Genomic DNA, 20,408 nt, shown 5'->3' on the forward strand with positions numbered 1-20,408 from the left:
GGTGAATACCTGTGGAAACACTTTAAACCATACACTACCATACAAAAATGTGTGGTCATTTAGATTTTTTAAAAAGAAATCAATAGTTTTATTCAGCAAGGACTTCAATTGATCAAAAGTAACACTAAAGATATTTATATTGTTAGAAAGGATTTCTATTTCAAATAAATAGAAATGCTGTTCTTTTGAATTTTATATTCACCAAAAAATCTGTACAGGTACTGTATTAAGCAGCAGAACCGTTTTCAACACATGAAATAATAATATGTCACAATATTACTGTTTTTACTGTATTTCTAATCAAATAAATGCAGCATAAGAAACAGATTCCAAACTTTTGAACTGTAGTGTATGAAGAACCAAACCGAACAGCAGCACACTGAGAAAAAAGGCTTGTGTTATCGTATTTATTGTATTTTAAAAGCTGAAGTGATTGATAGAGAATGAGAGGAGAATATTTTTACTGTAGGATGAGCTGTCTCTCTGAGTTATGTCTGTTTTGCTTAGCTAAGAGTCTGATAACATTAGTTTGGATCGCTGTGCACAGGTCAAGTTAAGGCATGCACAGATATTCTGTAATTAATTACTTGGAAAAAGAATGGCACGGGTGGGCTACATACTAAATCACTTTTGACATGATCTTTTGAGCATTTCTATAACATATATAATTAAAATCATACTAAACAAACCGTATTGTGTTGCATTGAGAGCTGTAAAAATTCAGAGATAAAGAGGACTTTCTGTACAGCAAGATAAAGTATGTTGTTTATCTGCAAGTTGACTTCACATGGGATATTGCACGAAAAACTCAAAAATAAATAAAAGGTAGAGTTTGATGACAATTTAAATTGAAAAATTTATGTTTTCTGGCTACGCTGTTGCTGTCATTGTCAACGCACGCTCAGTAAGAGGGTAGAAAATGGTAATGAAAACTAAATTATGACTTTTTGTTACAAGAAACCTTGACTAACATTATAAGTGAAGAAAATAAAATGCTATAAAAGTAGAATGTGGCCCCTTTAAAGACACTTTGGGCTGTTTAACATATCAATGAGAGCCAATGAGTAAGAAAGATGGTGTTTGGGAAATGCTACAACATAAATCTTAGCCACAAATTCAAAGAGGCTTTATCTTTACCCAAAAGAAATGTTTCAGCATGTCAGTGATCCAAAGGACACATGTTTTTATCCAAAGCCATTTACAAAGGAATGACTTTGAGGCACAGGAAGTGAGTCTAAGCCTGTTTGAGTCACTTCACAACATAGAAACTTATGGAAGCTTACTTTAGCTACGGAATAATATTTTTTTTTTAAGTCTTTGTGATTTTTTTAAAACTCTCAATTCAGACTTTTTTCTCTCACAATTGCAAGTTTCTACCTCACAGTTCAGTTTTTCCCTCACAATTCTACATTAACGTCACACAGTTTTTACATTTTTTCTCTGAATTCTTAGATTACATCTCACAATATGGACTCCTCTCTCGCAATTCTGTTTCTGTCACAGATAAAAAAGATAAATATAGGTAAATTTTTTCCTCACAATTGCAAGTTTATATGTCACGATTATAACTCACAATTCTCAGAACTGCATGAAAAATATATTTATATTTTTATTCCGTGGTGGAAATAAGCTTCCATAGAAACCCTACCGAGACCTGACTAATTCTGTTCAGCACTGGATGGCTAGTCGACCCTTCCCAGCTGCATAGAAACAAACACAAAGATGAAGTCTCAGGCTCTGCATCCAATGACCTGTATCCACATTGATGTCTTTCCATTCAAAGAATTCCTGAAACCCCATGAGAGTGATTGGGAATGGCACGCACCACCACTGCAGTGATAGAGCTCTGGCAAAGGAATCTTGGCACCTGTGGTTCTCACTTCAGGAAAACCAACAGAGTGCAGCTAATGGCCAGAGCTCTCTCAGTGTGACAACTTTTTGCCAGATAGATACGGTACTGCATTTTGGTGAGTTTGTCAAGATGATGATGGATAAAAACAGACAAGTCAAATCAATGATGACCCAACATGATTAGACATTCTTCACAATAAAAACCACATGCATGAATAATAACATTGCACAAATATGTAGGAAGGAAGCAAGCACAAACCGCCAGAAGTGAAGCTCAAAGCCTTCACATTTGTCCTTGCATTTCAGACAGGCAGCTCCAGCTCCAATCTCATGGCCCAGGGTTATCTGGCAAAACAACAGGAGACATGAGCAAATCCTGTTTCCCAAGTCACAAACACATATCAAACAAAAGTATTGGTCAAATCATCAGAAATTCAAAAAAAGCACATATGCATTTTTTTATTTTAAAGGCACAATATGTAATTTTCACCGCTGGAGGGCGTGTATTCAAAATAAACAAAGAAGCAAAGGTGTAGTTTGATGACGCCGTGACTGAGTGTGGAGTCATGGGAGTTGCCGTCTTCATCCCCACAGCCGATGCAATCCGACAGGACTCGAGCAGAAATCATGTTCATGGATGAGCTAATGATTTATTAACGTAGTAGAATGAAGCAGGGTGAGGCTGAAAGCCATCGAAGTGAAACGAGGCCGCTGAACGAGCATGACACACGGCTCGAAAGCAGCGGAGCTTTTATTATGCCACAGTCGACCGCTTCCGCTCCTTCCGGTCGTGCGTATGTGGGGTAAAGCAGCCCTGTTTTATCATACTAGATACGTTCTGTTATAATGCTACTCTGTGCGGTCGTCACCGGTCTAATTAAATGCATAACATATTAAAGTGTCTTTTTATTGTTTCCATATTTTCTACAAAACAAAACCGGAAATCGAGGGGTTATGACGTCATTGGCAGGCGACACAATGACACTATGGACACGGTCTGTGTCACTAGTAAAAATTGCTAAACATTCTTCGAAACATTTGGGATAAGGTACACAAGTCAGCAAAATATATAACACTGTTCTAATGGTTTTTGGATATTTTAATTAAAAAATCTTACATATTGTGCCTTTAATTAAATGGTGGCCACACTGCCCCTTTCCTACCAATTTCAAAAATAACAAATTTCATTTTCTTTTCAACAAATAGCAAGTGCTGAACCTTTGGAAAATGCTAATTATCAACTTCATATGTATAAGAAGACTTTTTAATTTTATTCAGCATTTATCAAATGAATGCTGTTCTTTTAAAAACTTTCAATTCATCAAAAAAACTGAAAAAAATTCATCATGGTTTCCACAAAATATTAAGCATTACAACATCAATCTGCATGATTTCTGAAGAGACACAGACTGTATAATGATGCTGAAAATTCAGCTTTGCCATCATTGAAATATATGACTTTTTATTTTTAAATATTATTTCACAATATTACTGGTTTACTGTATTTTTTTGTTCTGTCTTGTTGAGCATAAAAGACTTCAAAACATTTATTTTTCTAGCAATACATATTTAATAAAATACTAAGTCTAAACAAACAGCCTAAATAAAGAAATAAACTATGCCAAAATGGGTAAAAGGGTTGTGAATTCAGCATGTATTAAAGTCACCTGTTGGGACGAAATGGTTTAATTCTTTTTGAATTATTTATTTATTCTCTAACATGTCTACTAGATCTCACAAGGGATTTGCATTTCCCGTTCACAGTTTAAAAAGACATTCATGCTTCTAATAATTTATAAAACAAACAAACAAATAAAAAAAGAAAAGACACCAACATGTAGCATGTTCATGAAAAATGCTCTCTAACCTCTTGTATGTATTCCTTTACTAATTTTGCCAAATCCAACAAAGGTGAAGTTGCATTTCTTCTGGGGTCTGCTTTTTATAAGACAAGATTCATTAAAAGGCGGATTCATAAGAACGTTTTTTTTTAAAGAATTCTCCTCAGTTATATGATCATGTGCTTCTTGAAACTTCATAGAACTTACTATTTAGGACAAAAAAACTATAGGCTTTACAAAATGCTCTTTAGTTTGAAGCAGGACATAATTTCCATAATTAAAGGAAGGAGAAGAATGCCTCTAAAACTACCCTTCTATTTCTACAAGTGCAATATATATTTGAGAAACATCTGAAATCAGTCTACCTCACTAGATATTCTAATATTAATTTTATAAAGCTTATTCCTATCTCAGCAGTTCTCAACATTAAAGCTCCTCAGCTGGAAGACCGCCTTATAAGGTCAAGTAATTATCAAGATGGAGAACACCTGGAGGACTTAGCACATCTCCTCTGTTAAAGAAGAACATTTTTCTGCTTAAAAATCAAGGTCTGAGTTACTGTTTAACAGCAAGACAATGAGGCCCACTGTGGCATTTCGGTCCATAAACCTGTACCTAATATTTATACTGTACCTACACTAGCTCCTGAGAACACAGTGCAAATCTCGATTAATGCTTTTAAAAACATCCATTTGAGAAAAAATTATGTGGCATTCACAAAGATTTAGCAAATGAAAAAATATATATATTATTGCATCTGTTAAAGTTGCTTTAAACATTACAAATGTCAATGTTTGTTAACCATTTCCTTGACAAACTCTTGAAATCTTACTACTTAATTTTTTTTTGCAATTTTATGCAAATGTGGAAATGTTATGTACAATGTAATATTAATTTCTTTTAAAGGGATATTTGTTTGAAAGATTGTTGGTCGCTCTTTTCCATGCAATGAAAATGAATGATGACTGCAACTTTCCGGCTTCAAAAAGGATAGCAAAATTGCTGTAAAACAGCATTAATGTGATCTATAATACATTATATTTAAGTATTCTGCCATACAACAGGTTTGTGAGAGAAATGGGTTAAAATAACATGTTATTAATTCATCGAAACTGTAGTGAGAAGCTAACTGTTATAACTAGATCATAGTAGACTGAGTCTGTGAGCTGAACTTGAGAACTGCATCAGATTTGTGAACGAATCATTCAGATTGGTTTGTGAACTGGATTCAAATAAATCTGATTGTCAAGATTTGAAGTAAAAAATGACTTACATTTCATTCAGTCCATTCATCACAGCGCACAAGTCATATTGACTAGCCTACTTATATGGTACATAAAGGTACATAATTTTTGAGGCTTGACATCTTCAGTCATCATCATTCAAAATATCTTTTGTGTTTCCCAGAAGAATAACGTTATACAGGTTTGGATAAAATTGTAATTTTGGGTTGAACTCAAACTTTAAGCTGTAGAGAAACTTCACATCTTTACATCGCCTCTTGCAAGAACCCACTTCTTTCTTTACCGTACATGTACTGTATGTCAAAACATATTTTACCACCACTAAACTTACACCATTACAATTTGGCTTGTGGTTGAAACGCAGCAATAAGTGATGAAAGAAACACACTTGCTGCAGTGACAACCACATCATATAAGTGAATGAATCTATGGAATTAAACATAGTATTCACAACAACTTCCAGCTTGTTTACAGTTTGTAAAAGAAAAAATCTATAGGTTCTGTTAACAAAATAATTTTCATTCAATTCATGTTTCTATCAATTTAAGAAGAACCAGGATCTGCCTTTCATGTTTTACTTCCTATTAAAGACCACTTCCTATTTCTCACTAAATGTAAACAAGTTTTTAATCACTCGGCCTCGAATGTGAGAGTTGTAATGCCAAATGTTTCGCCATGTAGAACAATGGCAGTGGCTTTACCTTTAAGGGCGTTGCCGAATGTTTCTGTAACTAAACTTTTGGACCATGACCAGTTCAATAAGCGTACCTTTTTAACTTCTTTCTCGATCTCCATTCTTGTCGAGCTTGTTTAGATGTGATAACCAGCGCTGACTCTATTCCCACCGGCAACTTTCGCCAACGGGTCACTTTCGTTGAACGGGACAGACTCCCACCTCACACTCACGCACGCACGCACGCTGAAAGACTTCCGCTCATTGTGCGCTGTTCAGCCAATAGGAGCAGAGATGCAGATGCATTCTACCAATCAGAGCCTTGTATGAGATGTCTCTGTTACAAAATGAAACGCTCGCGGACTGATGGGAGAGCTGGAGGCTGAGACATGAACTAGCAGAATAGTAGTTCATTGGCTACTGTAACGTGGATTAAAATGCTGATTAATGACATTTGTTTTATAATTATTTTATATATGTATTATTAATTTGAATAAATTATTAAATTATTATTAATTAAAATAAAACGTTTATATATATATATATATATATTAGTATTTTTCTATTTTAATTGCATAGAAAAGGACCTATACATTGCCATGTTACAGTTATATGTTACAGTGAATTATAATACTACACTACTAGCCAAGTCTCATAAAAAACTTTTGGGGAAATAAACCTTAAAAATATATTTTTAAATGTTTTTAGAATTTTCATTTGAAATATTTCATTTTACATCATAGCATTGTTTTGTTCATAATTGTGTGTGTGAAAATTCTTCAAAAAGATAATGTTCTTTAATGTAAAAATTCAAAGTGAAAGGTTATGTTCTTTTTATTTTTCACTCAAATGATCAGGTTGTTAATATAATTTATAATAAAAAAAACGTGCATGGAAAAATATAAAATGAATACATTTGTGGGGCCTCAGAAATGTGTATATACATATTAATTTGTTTAACATGCTTTTTCTTATTTGACATACAAAAATACACATCCTAACAGGTCAGAGAACATCAGTAAGTGCATGCGGAGGGCAGGAAACAGCCGTACTTTGAGAGAAACTGATGCTCTGGCCTCATACAGGAAGCTGTGGCTTATTCAGTGTTTGTGTTGGTTTTGGAAAGGGTGTGGTGGTGTAAGACTTTAAATTCTGACATACTAAATTCTGCTTTTCTGCCTCTCTTTTAGAGGTTTATTAAAGATTTGTGTAGACTTGTCTTCACTAAGCCTGCTTTAGTCATTTTGTTGAGTTGATATGGACATGAAGCACTAACAGCATGGCCACAGCTTCATTGTCATGACTAACTATATATGTCACCAGCTATAATGACACTGTTGTCTGAATAAAATCAGAAACTGGGTTTGTTTCCTGTCTTACCTTGTATGTAATTACTGCTCACTCACTCAATCAATCACTAAAAGCACAGTCACTTCTTTATTTTGCTCTGTTTCATCTAGATTACAAAAGTGTCTTTCAGTGCATTACTATGGTAATGGAGGTGTAGGTTTGAACCAACATAAATTACATTGAAACATTTTGCATTCTACCTATGATAAAACTGTGCTAGATGTTAAGTTTTGTGAAGAAGGGCCACTGGTAGGAAGCTTTTTTTAGCTGTATTTATGTTCAACGTGCATAACAATGACTGTAAAATATGTATATTAGGTATTGAAATTACATATTTTGAGTTTTGAGATTTGAGATTACGCTACTTTGGGCGCTTTCGGCATTACTTTAACCACCAACCAACACACCCCAACCCCCCACCCCGCCCGCACCCACTGTCCTCTTTTTGGAAAACTAAAATATGGTCACCCTAGCCAACAGCTTTACTTCAACCACTAAGCAACAACATCATATTTTTCACGAAAGTTCCATAAACTAAGTTGCATCACAATCTCTAAAAATGAAGATGAAAAACAGCTGCATTGTTCTCATCATCAGACTCAGAGGCAGTGTTACACAAGGTTGTGAGAACCAAAGCAGAAGGCCTGTCTGAGCTGATTTAATGTCAACACAAGGTCAAAACTATACTTGGTACAAGCATTTCCTGCTATTCTATTCCACACAGCAAGATCTTGTTTTGCAAAGAGATATAAATGCATAAACTAGATAAATGTTTATTTTCTAATAACCATTCTAACAGTTTATTCAAACGTATGGGGTTTTGACTAACAGAACCATGACTAGCAGTGACTAAAATAGAAATGTTGTGTGAAAGGATGAGTTTGTTTACATGTGTGGGTAGGCTCTGTGATGTTTAATCACCATTTAGGTGTGACTTTCCCGTCAGATTGTGACTTATTATGAGGTTTTGCAAATGAGAAAACTGCAGAAGAAGTAAATGATTACCGTGGTTTGGTCATCTTGACCTGTATAATAATATCTGATAACAAAATGTCATTAACACTGTTCTGTCCATCAGCAGATAGATAGATAGATAGATAGATAGATAGATTTGGTCTTGTTTTTACTATCTTTCTATCTCGGATCAAACCAGGTAAGGCACTATTGATTACATTTACCAGTCAAAACACCGTATGCCGCTATACTAGAAGTAACAGCTGCATTGCTTTCATTTGTCAAAATTCAGCATTATTATTGTATAATATTGTGGGAACCACAGCAGCAGGCTTGCCAACCCATTACTACCTCAAATACAAGGTCACAGTCACCAGGGCAGTATATAAAGAATGACTCTAGCCAGAAAGTTCTACTCAAGCAAGATGAAGGGGCTACTGGTGCTGACTGTTCTGTTTGTGGCTGTGTTTGGCAAAAAGACCTTTGAGGGGTGAGCTCACAAATCCTATTCACAGTATCCTAGGTTAAATGAGAATACATATTCTGCATGGTTATGCACCAAAAAATATAAAAGCGGTGCAGCATTTTACATTGAGTTTGAGAGAGAAAGCTGTGGTTTATTCAGCGCTGAGTGTTCAGGAGGAGGGTCATCATGGTCATAGCTACAGTGATCAAATTTAAAGTGTGATTTTTAGTGTTCATAGCTTTACTTTATAAGATGATGATGATGAAAGGAATACTATTTTTAACTGCTCTGTTTGTGGCCGGATTTGCCAAAAAGAGTCACTTGAGTCATAAATGGACATTTGTTCAGGAGGAGGGTCATCATGGTCATAGCTACAGTGATCAAATATAAAGTGTGATTTTTAGTGTTCATAGCTTTACTTTATAAGATGATGATGATGAAAGGAATACTATTTTTAACTGCTCTGTTTGTGGCCGGATTTGCCAAAAAGAGTCACTTGAGTCATAAATGGACATTTTATCCAAAAAATTATCATTTGCTCACCTTCATGTTGTTCCAAAAAAAGTTGTTGTTTTAAAAAATGGCTTTCATTGTATGGACAAAATATCTTAATTTGCAATGAAAATTCAAATGAAGCCACATAACCTAAGAAGTATTCCTGCATATGTTTTGATGTATCTACAGAGACCAGCTTCTTCAGATCACTGCAAAAGATGAGGCACAGATCTCTCTCCTGAAGGAACTTTCTGAACAGGAACACCTCGGGGTAAGTTTCACATCAAAACCAGAGATCTACTTATTGATGTCTCTCATATGCATTTGGTTCCATACTTGTTTCCTTCTGTGTTCAGTTGGACTTCTGGAGGGAACCCGTTCATGAGTCCTTGCCTGTGGATGTCCGTGTCCCGTTTCACAGCCTACAGGCAGTCAGGGCGTTCCTGGGATACAATCAGATCCAGTATAATGTTATGATTATGGATGTCCAGGTGGGAATATTAATTAAACTTTTTAATTGCTATGATTATATTAGCTTGGAGACAATAAATCATCATACGACACACATTCTTTGGATACACCAGGAAACTTTTTTGTCAATTGGACCCCTGTTTATCTAAAATATTTCCTTGAAGTACCCTGTGGGATTTTAAGTTAATATTTCAATAACTGACACTTGTTCAAGGTTCCCTGGTGTTGGTTAATGGTCACATAACATGCAAGTACACAAATAAAAAAAATTGTTTTTTTTCGTTTTTGTTTTAATTTTTTATTTAATTTTACATTTTTATTAATTATTAGATTTCCATCAACTCAGAAACCAACACAGGTTCGCGAACCCCGGTTTTGGTTACACCACAATTAATCTTTGGTCATATTTAATATATAATGTGAGTAATCACAAAATGTAAAGTTCATTCTTCTTTCTCTGTTAGGATTTGCTGGATGATGAGGAACGTGAGATGGTGAAATATCGTTCCTTTCCAAGAAGTACCGATGACTTTGTCTACACCACATACCATGATCTGAACTCTGTGAGTTCTGCAACTTTAATTATATGACTGCATTGTAAGACTTGGTGGATGTGACTATGTTGTTTCATGCTTTTCCGAATTTTACCATTTATATTTTAAACAATTTTACACACAATACGCAAACAGTCATTTGATCTTCACCATGTTTCTCTCAGATTAACTCTTTCATAGACATGCTTGTAGCAGAGAACAGCAATCTGGTCAGCAAAATTGTGATTGGTCAGAGCTACGAGAACCGCCCCTTGAACGTCCTAAAGGTAGGTCACAAATAATGATAAATTGCAGCTAGACCTCTAGTGAAAATGCTATTATTTCACATTTTCCTAATTTTGTATTTTCCCCCCATTACTAATTATGTTAATTACATATTTGAAATTATGAATTAGCAATTATATTAACAATTTGAGTGGAAACTTTAAATGGAAAATTAACATTTATTTTAAGAAAACAACCATAAATTATGCATTATTCCAACGAACATCAACAGACGAACAAATAAAAATATAAAAATAAATAAAAATAATAAATAATCTGTAAGAAATGTATCTCTACAAAATGATACAATATGAGGTCACTCCTCAATGTCAGTTTTGAATAAATTTTTCAAAATTCTGAAACATTTCCAGATTTAAAGATGACACATGTCATTTCTGCATCATTATCATTTGAACAGAAAAAAATTGCTTTAAATTAGATTTTAAATATTTCAGTGTGGCCTTTTGAATTCCACTGTATATATATATAGGCCTATATATCACATTTCATATGCAGTATGTGTAATATAATTATGATTTTATCATTATGACCTCATGTCCTCTTACTCAGTTCAGCACTGGAGCGAACCGTCCAGGTATCTGGATCGACACTGGCATCCACTCTAGAGAATGGGTCACCCAGGCCAGTGGAATCTGGTTTGCCAAGAAGGTAAAGTTATTAATTGGCATGCTATAAAAACCGATTTGAACAGGAATAGACTAAAGCACATATACCCATGTGTTCTGTTGTATGCAGATCGTGACAGACTACGGACGTGACCCCGTCCTCACCGACATCCTTAGCAACTATGATATTTTCTTGGAGATCGCCACCAACCCTGATGGTTTCGCATACACCCACAGCAATGTGAGTTTTAAAGCCTGATGTCTGGAAGACTTCACATGCACATTTAGTTCAGAACAACTGTATTTTGAGAACGTATTCCAACGGACTGCTTTTCAATTGCAAATCTGTTTGGTTAAGGACCGAATGTGGCGTAAAACCAGAAAGCCCAACTCTGGCTCCAGCTGTGTTGGAGTTGACCCCAACAGGAACTGGGACGCTGGCTTTGGAGGTGAGATGCTTTTATCATTGCAGTTATACTCAGAGCTGGGCAGATTACTTACAAATTGTAATCCATTACTGATTGCACATTACATGATAAAAACTGTAGATAGTAACGTAATCTAGGTTACTCATTATAGGTAATGTATTCAGACTTCTTTTTAGATTACTTTTAAATTACTTTTTTATGTAACTTGTTTTAAACTTACCATTGAATTGACATAAAAAAGTAAAGAGAAAAAAATTAATTTCATTTTTTGAAATCAACCTCATAAAATGCATTAAACATTACATTAAACCAGGGTTTCCCAAACTAGGCTTAATGTTAGAACTGCAGTGGGTTTGTGAGTCGATAAAAATGCTTATCATTAATTAAATACTAAAAATAGAAATATTTAATTTGTTTACCTGCATGCCAATCTGACCATTAAGCAACATCGAACTGTAAATATGCAAATGTGTTGTTAAATGATTGAAATATTTACTTCCATTAGAGATATTTCATGTTAAAGTGGTTTTGGCTGACAAAAATGATTGGGAATCCATTTAAAAGAAGAATTAGGGAGAATCAGTAAATTATCAATCATTTACTGCCATTGTGCGAATAATATGTAATCCATAAAAAGTAGTACTGTCAAACGATTAATCACGATTAATCGCGTCCTAAATAAAAGTTTTTGTTTACATATTATATGTGTGTGTACTGTGTATATTTATAATTTTTATGTAAATACACACACATGCATGCATATATTTAAGAAAAATATGTTATGTTTATATATTAAATATATTTATATATAATATAAATTATATGAATGTAAATATATACATGTAAATACATGTCAATATTTTCAAAACATATACTGTACGTGCGTGTATTTATATATACATAATAAATATACACAGCACACACATTTATTTTGGATGCGATTAATCGTGATTAATTGCTTGACAGCACTAATAAAAAGTAACTGTAATCTAATTACAAGCATTATAAAATGTAATATACCCTAATTACGAGTACTTGATTTTTGGAATCTGATTATGTAATCCAGATTACATGTAATCAGTTACTACGGTTATATTGTAAAGCAAGGCCGTAATGGATTAATGGATTCATGGGAATAAAGAAAACGAAAGAATAACAGTAAAAGAAAAATCAAATGCACATGTTCAATCTTATTTTTAAGCCTAAAACATTAACCACTGAAAATTATTCTTGTCTCGTTACATTCAATTAGGAATTACAGGTTATATTTTGGATTCAAAATGCTAAAATTTGACTATAAAATTGAGTTCACTGCATAAAAGGATATTAGCTTCAGTCATTTAACAGTTCTATCATAAAACAGAAATATTAGCCTACATTAGCCTAAATTTAGCCTAAAACATATTTGTATGAGAAAAAAATCTGAATTTCATGATATAAACTCATGACAAATATTAGACAATTTTGTCATTTCTGATTACTGTTACATTCTAATTAATCACTATGGTGGTTATAGTCCTACTGTAAGGGGCTTTGAAAATTCCAATAGTATATAATACTTTCTTGTTTTTCTGTTTTCCAACCTCAGGTGCTGGTTCCAGTAGCAACCCCTGCACTGAGACGTATCGCGGACCCAGCGCTCATTCTGAGCCCGAGGTCAAGGCCATTGTGGACTTTGTGAAATCACACGGCAAACTCAAGGCCTTTGTGTCCATCCACAGCTATTCCCAGATGCTCCTCTATCCATACGGATACACAAGCACTCCTGCAAAGGACCAGGCTGAACTGGTATGCATGTGGAAACACACTATTCTAGATATATGTAGCATCAATTAAATCAAATTCTGTTTTGTTCCTTCAGCATGAGCTCGCCAGGAAGGCTGTCACTGCCCTGCAGTCACTGTATAACACTCGCTACACATATGGAAGCATCATTACTACCATCTGTAAGTTTGAGAAGATTCATTTAAGTTCATATCAGTTTTGCACCCTGCTAACAATCTCTCTGTCCACAGATCAAGCCAGTGGAGGCACTATCGACTGGACCTACAACCAGGGCATCAAATATTCCTACACCTTTGAGCTGAGAGACACTGGCCGCTATGGTTTCCTCCTGCCTGCCAATCAGATCGTCCCCACTGCTGAGGAGACCTGGCTGGCCCTGATGGCCATCATGGAGCACACCAGGAATAATCCATATTAAACATATAACAATGCTTCTGTGATGAGTCAAAGTGAATAAAAGAGTGTTAATAAAAACAACAAAAACATTTACCATTTTATGGAAGTTGCTTTAATATACATTACAAAGAATATATTGTTCAGCCCTGAAAAGTCTCTGGATGCTGACTGATATATCTGTACCCTATGAAGTATTGGTGGTTACTAGAGATTTTATAAATTGATCAGTATGGGTCGATATTAGAGATTTAATTACTCATTCTTATTTCTTCTTTTCCTACATTTGGATTACATTTGTCATTATCTATTGGCAGTGTTATTAGCACCATTGAGATACTATTATAGGCTAGTTATGAATTTATTTATTCATTTAAATTCTGAATTAGATTTTGTGTTATTATTTCCTGCTTTCATTTTGATTTTAGTTAAAGTTTTAGCAATTTATTTCGGTTTTGGTTTTAGTCATTTTATTGCATCAAGTTAAACTAAATAAAAATGAGAAATGTTGCCTTGGCAATTATAGCTGACATAAGTTTTCATATATTTTATTTTAAGTTAACATTTTAGTTTAAGCCAACTATAATAACCCTGTCTAACACTCACTTAAAGTTCAGCTTTAAAACACCAATAATTAAATAACAATTAAATGTCAGCAAATCTCAAAATGAATATCTATTTATTCATCATACATCATAATGTTATGATGTCCAAATTTACCTGTAGCCTTAATTTTAGTTTTGAATGATTTTAACAATTGATTTTAGTTTTCAGTTTTCATTTTGATATCGACCATTTATCAGTTATTGGCCATATTATTAAAATAATTACCAACACATCAATTTTATCAAATTTTATTATAGTTTTGAAGTGAAAGAGCTCAAAACGTCCTCACAAGCACAAAAAGGGCATTTATATTGCATAATTCTAATGCTGTACATTTAACGGTAAAAATAACTCTGTACTCACGCAACATTGCGACAACACCCAGACTCATCCACATTTACATGTCTGACACCTGTTGGGAGATTAGAAAGTTGGTCCATTTATCATGTACTTATGTAATGTAAGGTGGAAATTTATTATGTAATGAACAGAAAGCAGAACAGATTTTTTTTATTCTTCAACATTTGAAAAACTAGTGCTACAGAATAGAGCATTGAGCTGTTACTGCTCTTTACATTCCTCCAAAAGATCTGTAAGCCTGAAAAGTTTATTTTCAACAGGAGCTCGATCAGTTAAGTCTTCAGATTCATGAATATGTTGCTACAGCAAAAGTATGTATTTAACCTCACTGTACATTGTACAAGCATAAGAGGCTGTTACTGATTGATAGATCATTTCACATGCGAAGGGGGTGTTTTTTGCACACCCGCAAAAAAATAAAAAAATAAAATAAATCGACAGTTTTTGGTAAAAATAAATAAATAATAATAATAATAATAGATAAAAAAAATTATAAAAACATTAATTAACTATGAGTATCTACTGTATGTGAAATTCAGGGGAAAATAATAATATGATATTAAAATAATAATAATTTCAAAACCTTACTGCCATATTGTTGCTCTTAATGATTCAGCTTTTCAGTTTTTGTCAAATAAAAGAAGTTACAGCAAATAATATATGTAATAATAATCCAGCCATAATGTAACTCCATGGCAGCTATAAATTCATAAGTGCTTCTACTGGAAATTATGGCATTTTGTGCAAACATAACTGATTAGTAAATAATTTTAAATGTATTCTGACTGATGCTTCCAAAATGATCAAGATCAAGTCACTCTCGTAATTTCTACAAAAACATACATCAGCAATGTTCGCAAATCATTAAAACAACATTATAGAGAACAAATGAGTATGTTTGCATAAAAGACAAGATAAAAAATGTGAGCTGTGGTGGACTGAATTTGCAGTTTAGTTCCTCATTTGACAGAGAATTGTGGTATGAGGATTTAAAATACTGTAAATACAGCAACTTGTTTTCTTCTCAATAAACCCTGAGTGGCTATATTAAGTAACAGGCGAGAGAACAGATGCAATGTTCTCATCCCTTAAATTCAATCAATGTTTTATAAGGTTATGAGAACCAAAGCAGCAGGTATGTCAGACCCGTGACCTGTTAGCTCAGTCATAATCACCATGTTAGTATATAAAGGTGGTCGCTAACTGTGAAAAACTCTACTTCAAGCAGCAAGATGAGGGGGTTACTGGTTCTAACCGCTCTTTTTGTGGCCGTGTTTGGCAAAGTGACTTTTGAGGGGTGAGTTCACAAATCTTACATCTCTATTTCTCATACTTTTTGCTTTCAAATTCTCACATTCACATATAAACACATGTTGGAATTGGAATACATATGTCCTATTATATACTAACAACTGACAAAAAGCTGACATCTTAATTTGGCTATTATTCTTTTTGATATCTAAAGCATACATTTTAGATTAACAAAATTTACATTTGCAAAATAGGCCTACTGAATATTTAGAATATTATCACTAAGTATTAATGTCTCTATAGAGACCAGGTTCTTCGGATCACTGCACAAGATGCAGAGCAGATCGCTCTCCTGAAGGAACTCCCTGAAGAGATACTCGGAGTAACGCCCATTGATCATGTTTCAGATCATCAGTGTTTCAGATTTGTTGGAATTATATTATAATATATAATATAAAATATATCTTACATTTTGCTCTGTGTTCAGCTGGACTACTGGATGCCGCCCTCTCGCGTATCCCTGCCCGTGGATGTTCATGTCCCGTTTCACAGCCTACAGGCAGTCAGGGTGTTCCTGGCATACCATCAGATCCCGTATCACGTCATGATTGAGAATGTCCAGGTGGAAATATATCAAAACTGTGTTTGGGGGGAAAACAAACAAACATGAAAATGAATGAAACATTTAATCATATTTAGTTGCATATAACACTAAATAAGTATTTATCAGGAATAATTACAAAATGTTAAGTTGAAAATATTTATTTGATGGCTTTCTGTACCATAAGGATTTGCTGGATGATGAGGAACGTGAGATGGTGAAATATCGTTCCTTTCCAAGAAGTACTGATGACTTTGTTTACACCACATACCATGATCTGAACTCTGTGAGTGGTGCAACTTTAATTCATTATCAGTACAAGACATTGAAATTTCAACATCAGCCTTTTAGAATAAACTACGTTTTATTGTGCTTTAAAATGGTTCGCGTCAAATGTGTTTCTGACTAGAGTTCAGTGTGTTGTTTATAAACCAGCACAGCCCACAAACCATTCTCAATCATTTGATCTTCACCATGTTTCTCTCAGATTAATTCTTTCATGGACATGCTTGTAGCAGAGAACAGTAATCTGGTCAGCAAAATTGAGATTGGTAAGAGCTACGAGGGCCGCTCCTTGGATGTCCTGAAGGTAGGTCATGACTCATGATCAATAACAGTCTTATGGTATTCTTTAAGCATGCTTACTTTACTATTAGGAAACTATTTTTATTTTTGGACATTAATTATACTTCAGTCAGTGTTAGTGGAAATTAATTATTAAATCCCAATTTGCATATTATCTATAATACATAATATGCCATATTAGTGTGTCCCAAATCATATGCTGATAATTGTATATCAAAAAATACCAAATCTTTGGTGAGTCCATGAAGTATGAATCATGCGTTTCATTAGCAAATTTTGCGTACAAGCTACTATTGCGATAAATATTGCGATTATGCCATGATTCTAATCAATTAAAAAGATAGTGAACCCCATGATTTATTCACCCTCAAGCCATCCTAAATGTCCTGGCTTTTCCAAGCTTTATAATGGCAGTGAATGGCTGTTGAGATTTTGAAGTCCAATAAAGTGCATCCATCCATCATAAAAAGTGCTTCACACGGCTCCGGGGGGTTTATAAAGGCCTTCTGAAGCGAATCGATGCATTTGTGTAAGACAAATATCCATAGTTAAAACTTTATAAACCGTAATCTCTAGCTTCTGCTAACTGCCGTATGCAAGTTTACGAGAGAGTAGCGTTCCAGCTAAGGACGTAAGCGAATGCGGTGACGAATGAGAAAGCGGAGAGGAGAGAGCAAAACAAAACACAAGACACAAATTAGAAGTACAAAACGATGATTTGTAAAAAAATATAAAGGCAAGAGGAGTTCGATATAAGCCAAGAGAAACAAAACTTGGTTCTCGTGAGACTAGTTTAGGCTACGCCCACATCCTAAGTCATCCGCTGGAATGCCACTCTCTCATGAACATGCGCATGCAGCCTACACTACACTTATTAAAAATAAAAGTTAGGGGTAGCGATACAATGGAAAAAATGTGGGGCGTTGGGTTCATTTTGGGTTCCTTCAAAAAATGTTTCTGATAACAGCACTTAAAAGAACCATTTTTTTTTTAGTGTGAAGAATTAATCAATAATCTAAAGAACCTTTTCCCACTATATAGAACTTTTTTTGTGAAATGGAAAGGCTCCATGAATGTTCAAAGTTCTTAATGGAACCATCAGTGCTAGTAAAGAACCTATACATTTAAGAGTGTATGCAATTTAAAGGTCAGAATAAATGAATATTTCCATTGGTTCAATATGACTAATATCCTGTCATTCAGTTCAGCACTGGAGCGAACCGTCCAGGTATCTGGATCGACAATGGCATCCACTCCCGAGAATGGATTACACCGGCCAGCGCAATCTGGTCTGCCAAAAAGGTCAACTGAAATTATGAAACACAATCTACTCAGTCCACTACCACAAAACTACTGGTCAACAACTTTCCCACTTGTGTTTTCTATTGCATAGATCGTGACCGATTATGGACGTGACCCCGTCCTCACCGACATCCTTAACAACTATGATATCTTCTTGGAGATCATCGCCAATCCTGATGGTTTCGCATACACCCACAGCAATGTGAGTCTGATGCCTGGAAGACTTCAAATTGAAAGCTAATCTCAATTGTAATAAAATTTGCCCTCTTTCTTGTGTAATCCAATTGTTTGGTTGGTTGGTTAAGGACCGCATGTGGCGTAAAACCAGAAAGCCAAACCCTGGCTCCAGCTGTGTTGGCGTTGACCCCAACAGGAACTGGGAAGTTGGCTTTGGAGGTGAGATGTAGCTTTGTTTGGGATATTGGGGTTCTGATGTATTTATACTGTACATCCCAATGATATGTAATATTTTTTCATCTACAGGGTCTGGTGCCAGCAGCAACCCATGCTCTCAGACCTACCATGGTCCCAGCGTTCATTCTGAGCCTGAGGTCAAGGCCATTGTGGACTTTGTGAAATCTCACGGCAAACTCAAGGCCTTTTTGTCCATCCACAGCTATTCCCAGATGCTCCTCTATCCATACGGATACACAAGCACTCCTGCAAAGGACCAGGCTGAACTGGTACGCATGTGGAAACATGTTGATCTGGATACTGTTAACATGATAGATCTGTTCAAATATAATAATTCTTTATTGTCTCTTCAGCATGAACTCGCCAGAAAGGCCGTCTCTGAACTCCAGTCTTTACATAACACTGCCTACACATATGGCAGTGTCATTACTACCATCTGTAAGTACATTTACAATTAACCTAAGGCTCTAATTTTGTCAATATTACAGTGTGTGTCAGAATGACTAATATTTATAATCTCATTGCTATCTCTCTGCTCTCAGACCAAGCTGATGGAATCACTATTGACTGGACCTATGAACAGGGCATCAAGTACTCCTACACCTTTGAGCTGAGAGACACTGGCCGCTATGGTTTCCTCCTGCCTGCCAATCAGATCGTCCCCACTGCTGAGGAGACCTGGCTGGCCCTGATGGCCATCATGGAGCACACCAGGAATAATCCATATTAAACATATAACAATGCTTCTGAGCCAAACTTCATAAAAGAGTGTTAATAAAAGACACTTAATCAATGTTGCATAAGCGTCAGATAATGTACGGTGAGCGGGTCAATATGGCAAAAAAGGTTTTTTTATTGCCATAATGACTGTCAGATTGTAGATTATCCATTTTATTACATTGCCTCTTAATAGATGAATAGGCCTACACTGACATGAAACATTGATTTGTGTTAAAAGTTTTTATAATCTTACCTGTATTTTCTTTTAAAGCTTCTGCTTAAAAATATTTCCATACATTGTGCAAAACATAAGGCGTAGCAACGACGAACACTACAACATTAAAGTAATATTAATATTAGAGTCCTCTGAGGCTATTTTCACTTCAGTAGAAAGATTGATATAAAATATGGCTTAGCAACAAGACTGCACTGAAACGTACAGTAATATTAATCTTAAAGTCCTCTGGGGCCATTTTCACTACAACTGAGGAAGTGGCAAAATAAAAGTAACAATTATCGCTGAATAGCGCAACTGACCAATCAAAATCGAGTACAATTCCAGAGAGTCGTATAGGACGTCTGAAGGTCCTAATTCAGGGGCCAGTTGCATAAACATAGCCACTGTAAAGTGTCTTAAGAATTAGTTTGATCTACAAGCAGTTACCCAATGGGAAATTGTACTTATAGGATTCAAGTCAGAGCATGTGAGCAGAGTGGAGTAGGAGCGGAGCGGGGAGCGAGTGGTAATATTTCCTTAAGAGCGCAGAGCGCCTTTCTGAAGATTCCGCTCCGCTCGCTCAATATGCTCAGCGCCGCTCGCTCAACCCAGAATGCCGTTTGGTGATTTGCTTGTTCGAGATCCAGAATCTGTAGAGATCGAGAATAGTAGAGCAGTTATGGAGTTCAGATATTGTTTCAACGAAGTTGCAAGCCTTATACATAAATGTAAAGTAAAAAATTGAAGTTAAGAATGAGCAGGGAGAAGAAACTGAGAGGGAGTGCGGGGAGAGTTAGTAAAGATTCATATTGGAATCTGAAGCGGCACATTGCCAGAAAGCACGAGGATGTGCTACGCAAACATGGTGCCGCAAAAGGTGAGCTAGTTACATACCATAATAAAGGAATAAACAGGTAATCTAAGGTTATATTCGGTTGTACAGAGCCCCGATCATGA

At 35.2% G+C, this 20,408-nt stretch overlaps 3 protein-coding genes across 3 annotated transcripts in view; 2 read left to right on the forward strand and 1 right to left on the reverse strand.

Annotated features, from left to right (window-relative positions):
- The window catches only part of LOC107561868 (testin), a 13,370-nt gene extending 7,514 nt beyond the window's left edge, over positions 1-5,856 (reverse strand). The window contains exons 1-2 of the mRNA XM_016246382.1: positions 5,705-5,856; positions 2,111-2,196 (exon numbers count right to left, since the gene is read on the reverse strand). Coding sequence (XP_016101868.1) covers positions 2,111-2,196; positions 5,705-5,731 — 113 coding nt within the window. The 5' untranslated portion in view covers positions 5,732-5,856. The remainder of the gene's footprint in view (positions 1-2,110; positions 2,197-5,704) is intronic.
- Positions 5,857-8,338: 2,482 nt separating this feature from the next.
- LOC107561863 (carboxypeptidase A1-like) lies at positions 8,339-13,491 on the forward strand. The gene is made up of 11 exons (XM_016246377.1): positions 8,339-8,403; positions 9,064-9,145; positions 9,231-9,365; positions 9,810-9,908; positions 10,064-10,165; positions 10,734-10,832; positions 10,920-11,030; positions 11,148-11,238; positions 12,806-13,005; positions 13,079-13,163; positions 13,233-13,491. The coding sequence occupies exons 1-11, from the start codon at positions 8,339-8,341 to the stop codon at positions 13,418-13,420; spliced, it is 1,257 nt and encodes a 418-aa protein (XP_016101863.1). The 3' UTR covers positions 13,421-13,491.
- A 2,094-nt stretch (positions 13,492-15,585) lies between these two features.
- cpa1 (carboxypeptidase A1 (pancreatic)) lies at positions 15,586-19,318 on the forward strand. The gene is made up of 11 exons (XM_016246378.1): positions 15,586-15,658; positions 15,916-15,994; positions 16,100-16,234; positions 16,401-16,499; positions 16,701-16,802; positions 18,002-18,100; positions 18,192-18,302; positions 18,406-18,496; positions 18,584-18,783; positions 18,868-18,952; positions 19,057-19,318. Exons 1-11 carry the CDS (start codon positions 15,594-15,596, stop codon positions 19,242-19,244), a joined length of 1,254 nt encoding a protein of 417 aa, XP_016101864.1. The 5' UTR covers positions 15,586-15,593; the 3' UTR covers positions 19,245-19,318.
- Positions 19,319-20,408: the final 1,090 nt, after the last annotated feature.

The sequence above is a fragment of the Sinocyclocheilus grahami genome, unplaced genomic scaffold (genome assembly GCF_001515645.1).
Source record: "Sinocyclocheilus grahami isolate Dianchi unplaced genomic scaffold, SAMN03320097.WGS_v1.1 scaffold795.1, whole genome shotgun sequence".
Classification (NCBI taxonomy): domain Eukaryota; kingdom Metazoa; phylum Chordata; class Actinopteri; order Cypriniformes; family Cyprinidae; genus Sinocyclocheilus; species Sinocyclocheilus grahami.

Excerpts from the sequence above, each read along its gene's own strand:
- LOC107561863 (XM_016246377.1), top strand. The coding sequence starts at position 8,339 with ATGAAGGGGCTACTGGTGCTGACTGTTCTGTTTGTGGCTGTGTTTGGC. Across the intron at positions 8,404-9,063 it reads GGCAAAAAGACCTTTGAGGG|AGACCAGCTTCTTCAGATCA; the intron begins GTGAGCTCACAA and ends ATGTATCTACAG. Across the intron at positions 13,164-13,232 it reads AAGCATCATTACTACCATCT|ATCAAGCCAGTGGAGGCACT; the intron begins GTAAGTTTGAGA and ends CTCTGTCCACAG.
- cpa1 (XM_016246378.1), top strand. The coding sequence starts at position 15,594 with ATGAGGGGGTTACTGGTTCTAACCGCTCTTTTTGTGGCCGTGTTTGGC. Across the intron at positions 18,497-18,583 it reads CTGGGAAGTTGGCTTTGGAG|GGTCTGGTGCCAGCAGCAAC; the intron begins GTGAGATGTAGC and ends TTTCATCTACAG. Across the intron at positions 18,953-19,056 it reads CAGTGTCATTACTACCATCT|ACCAAGCTGATGGAATCACT; the intron begins GTAAGTACATTT and ends CTCTGCTCTCAG.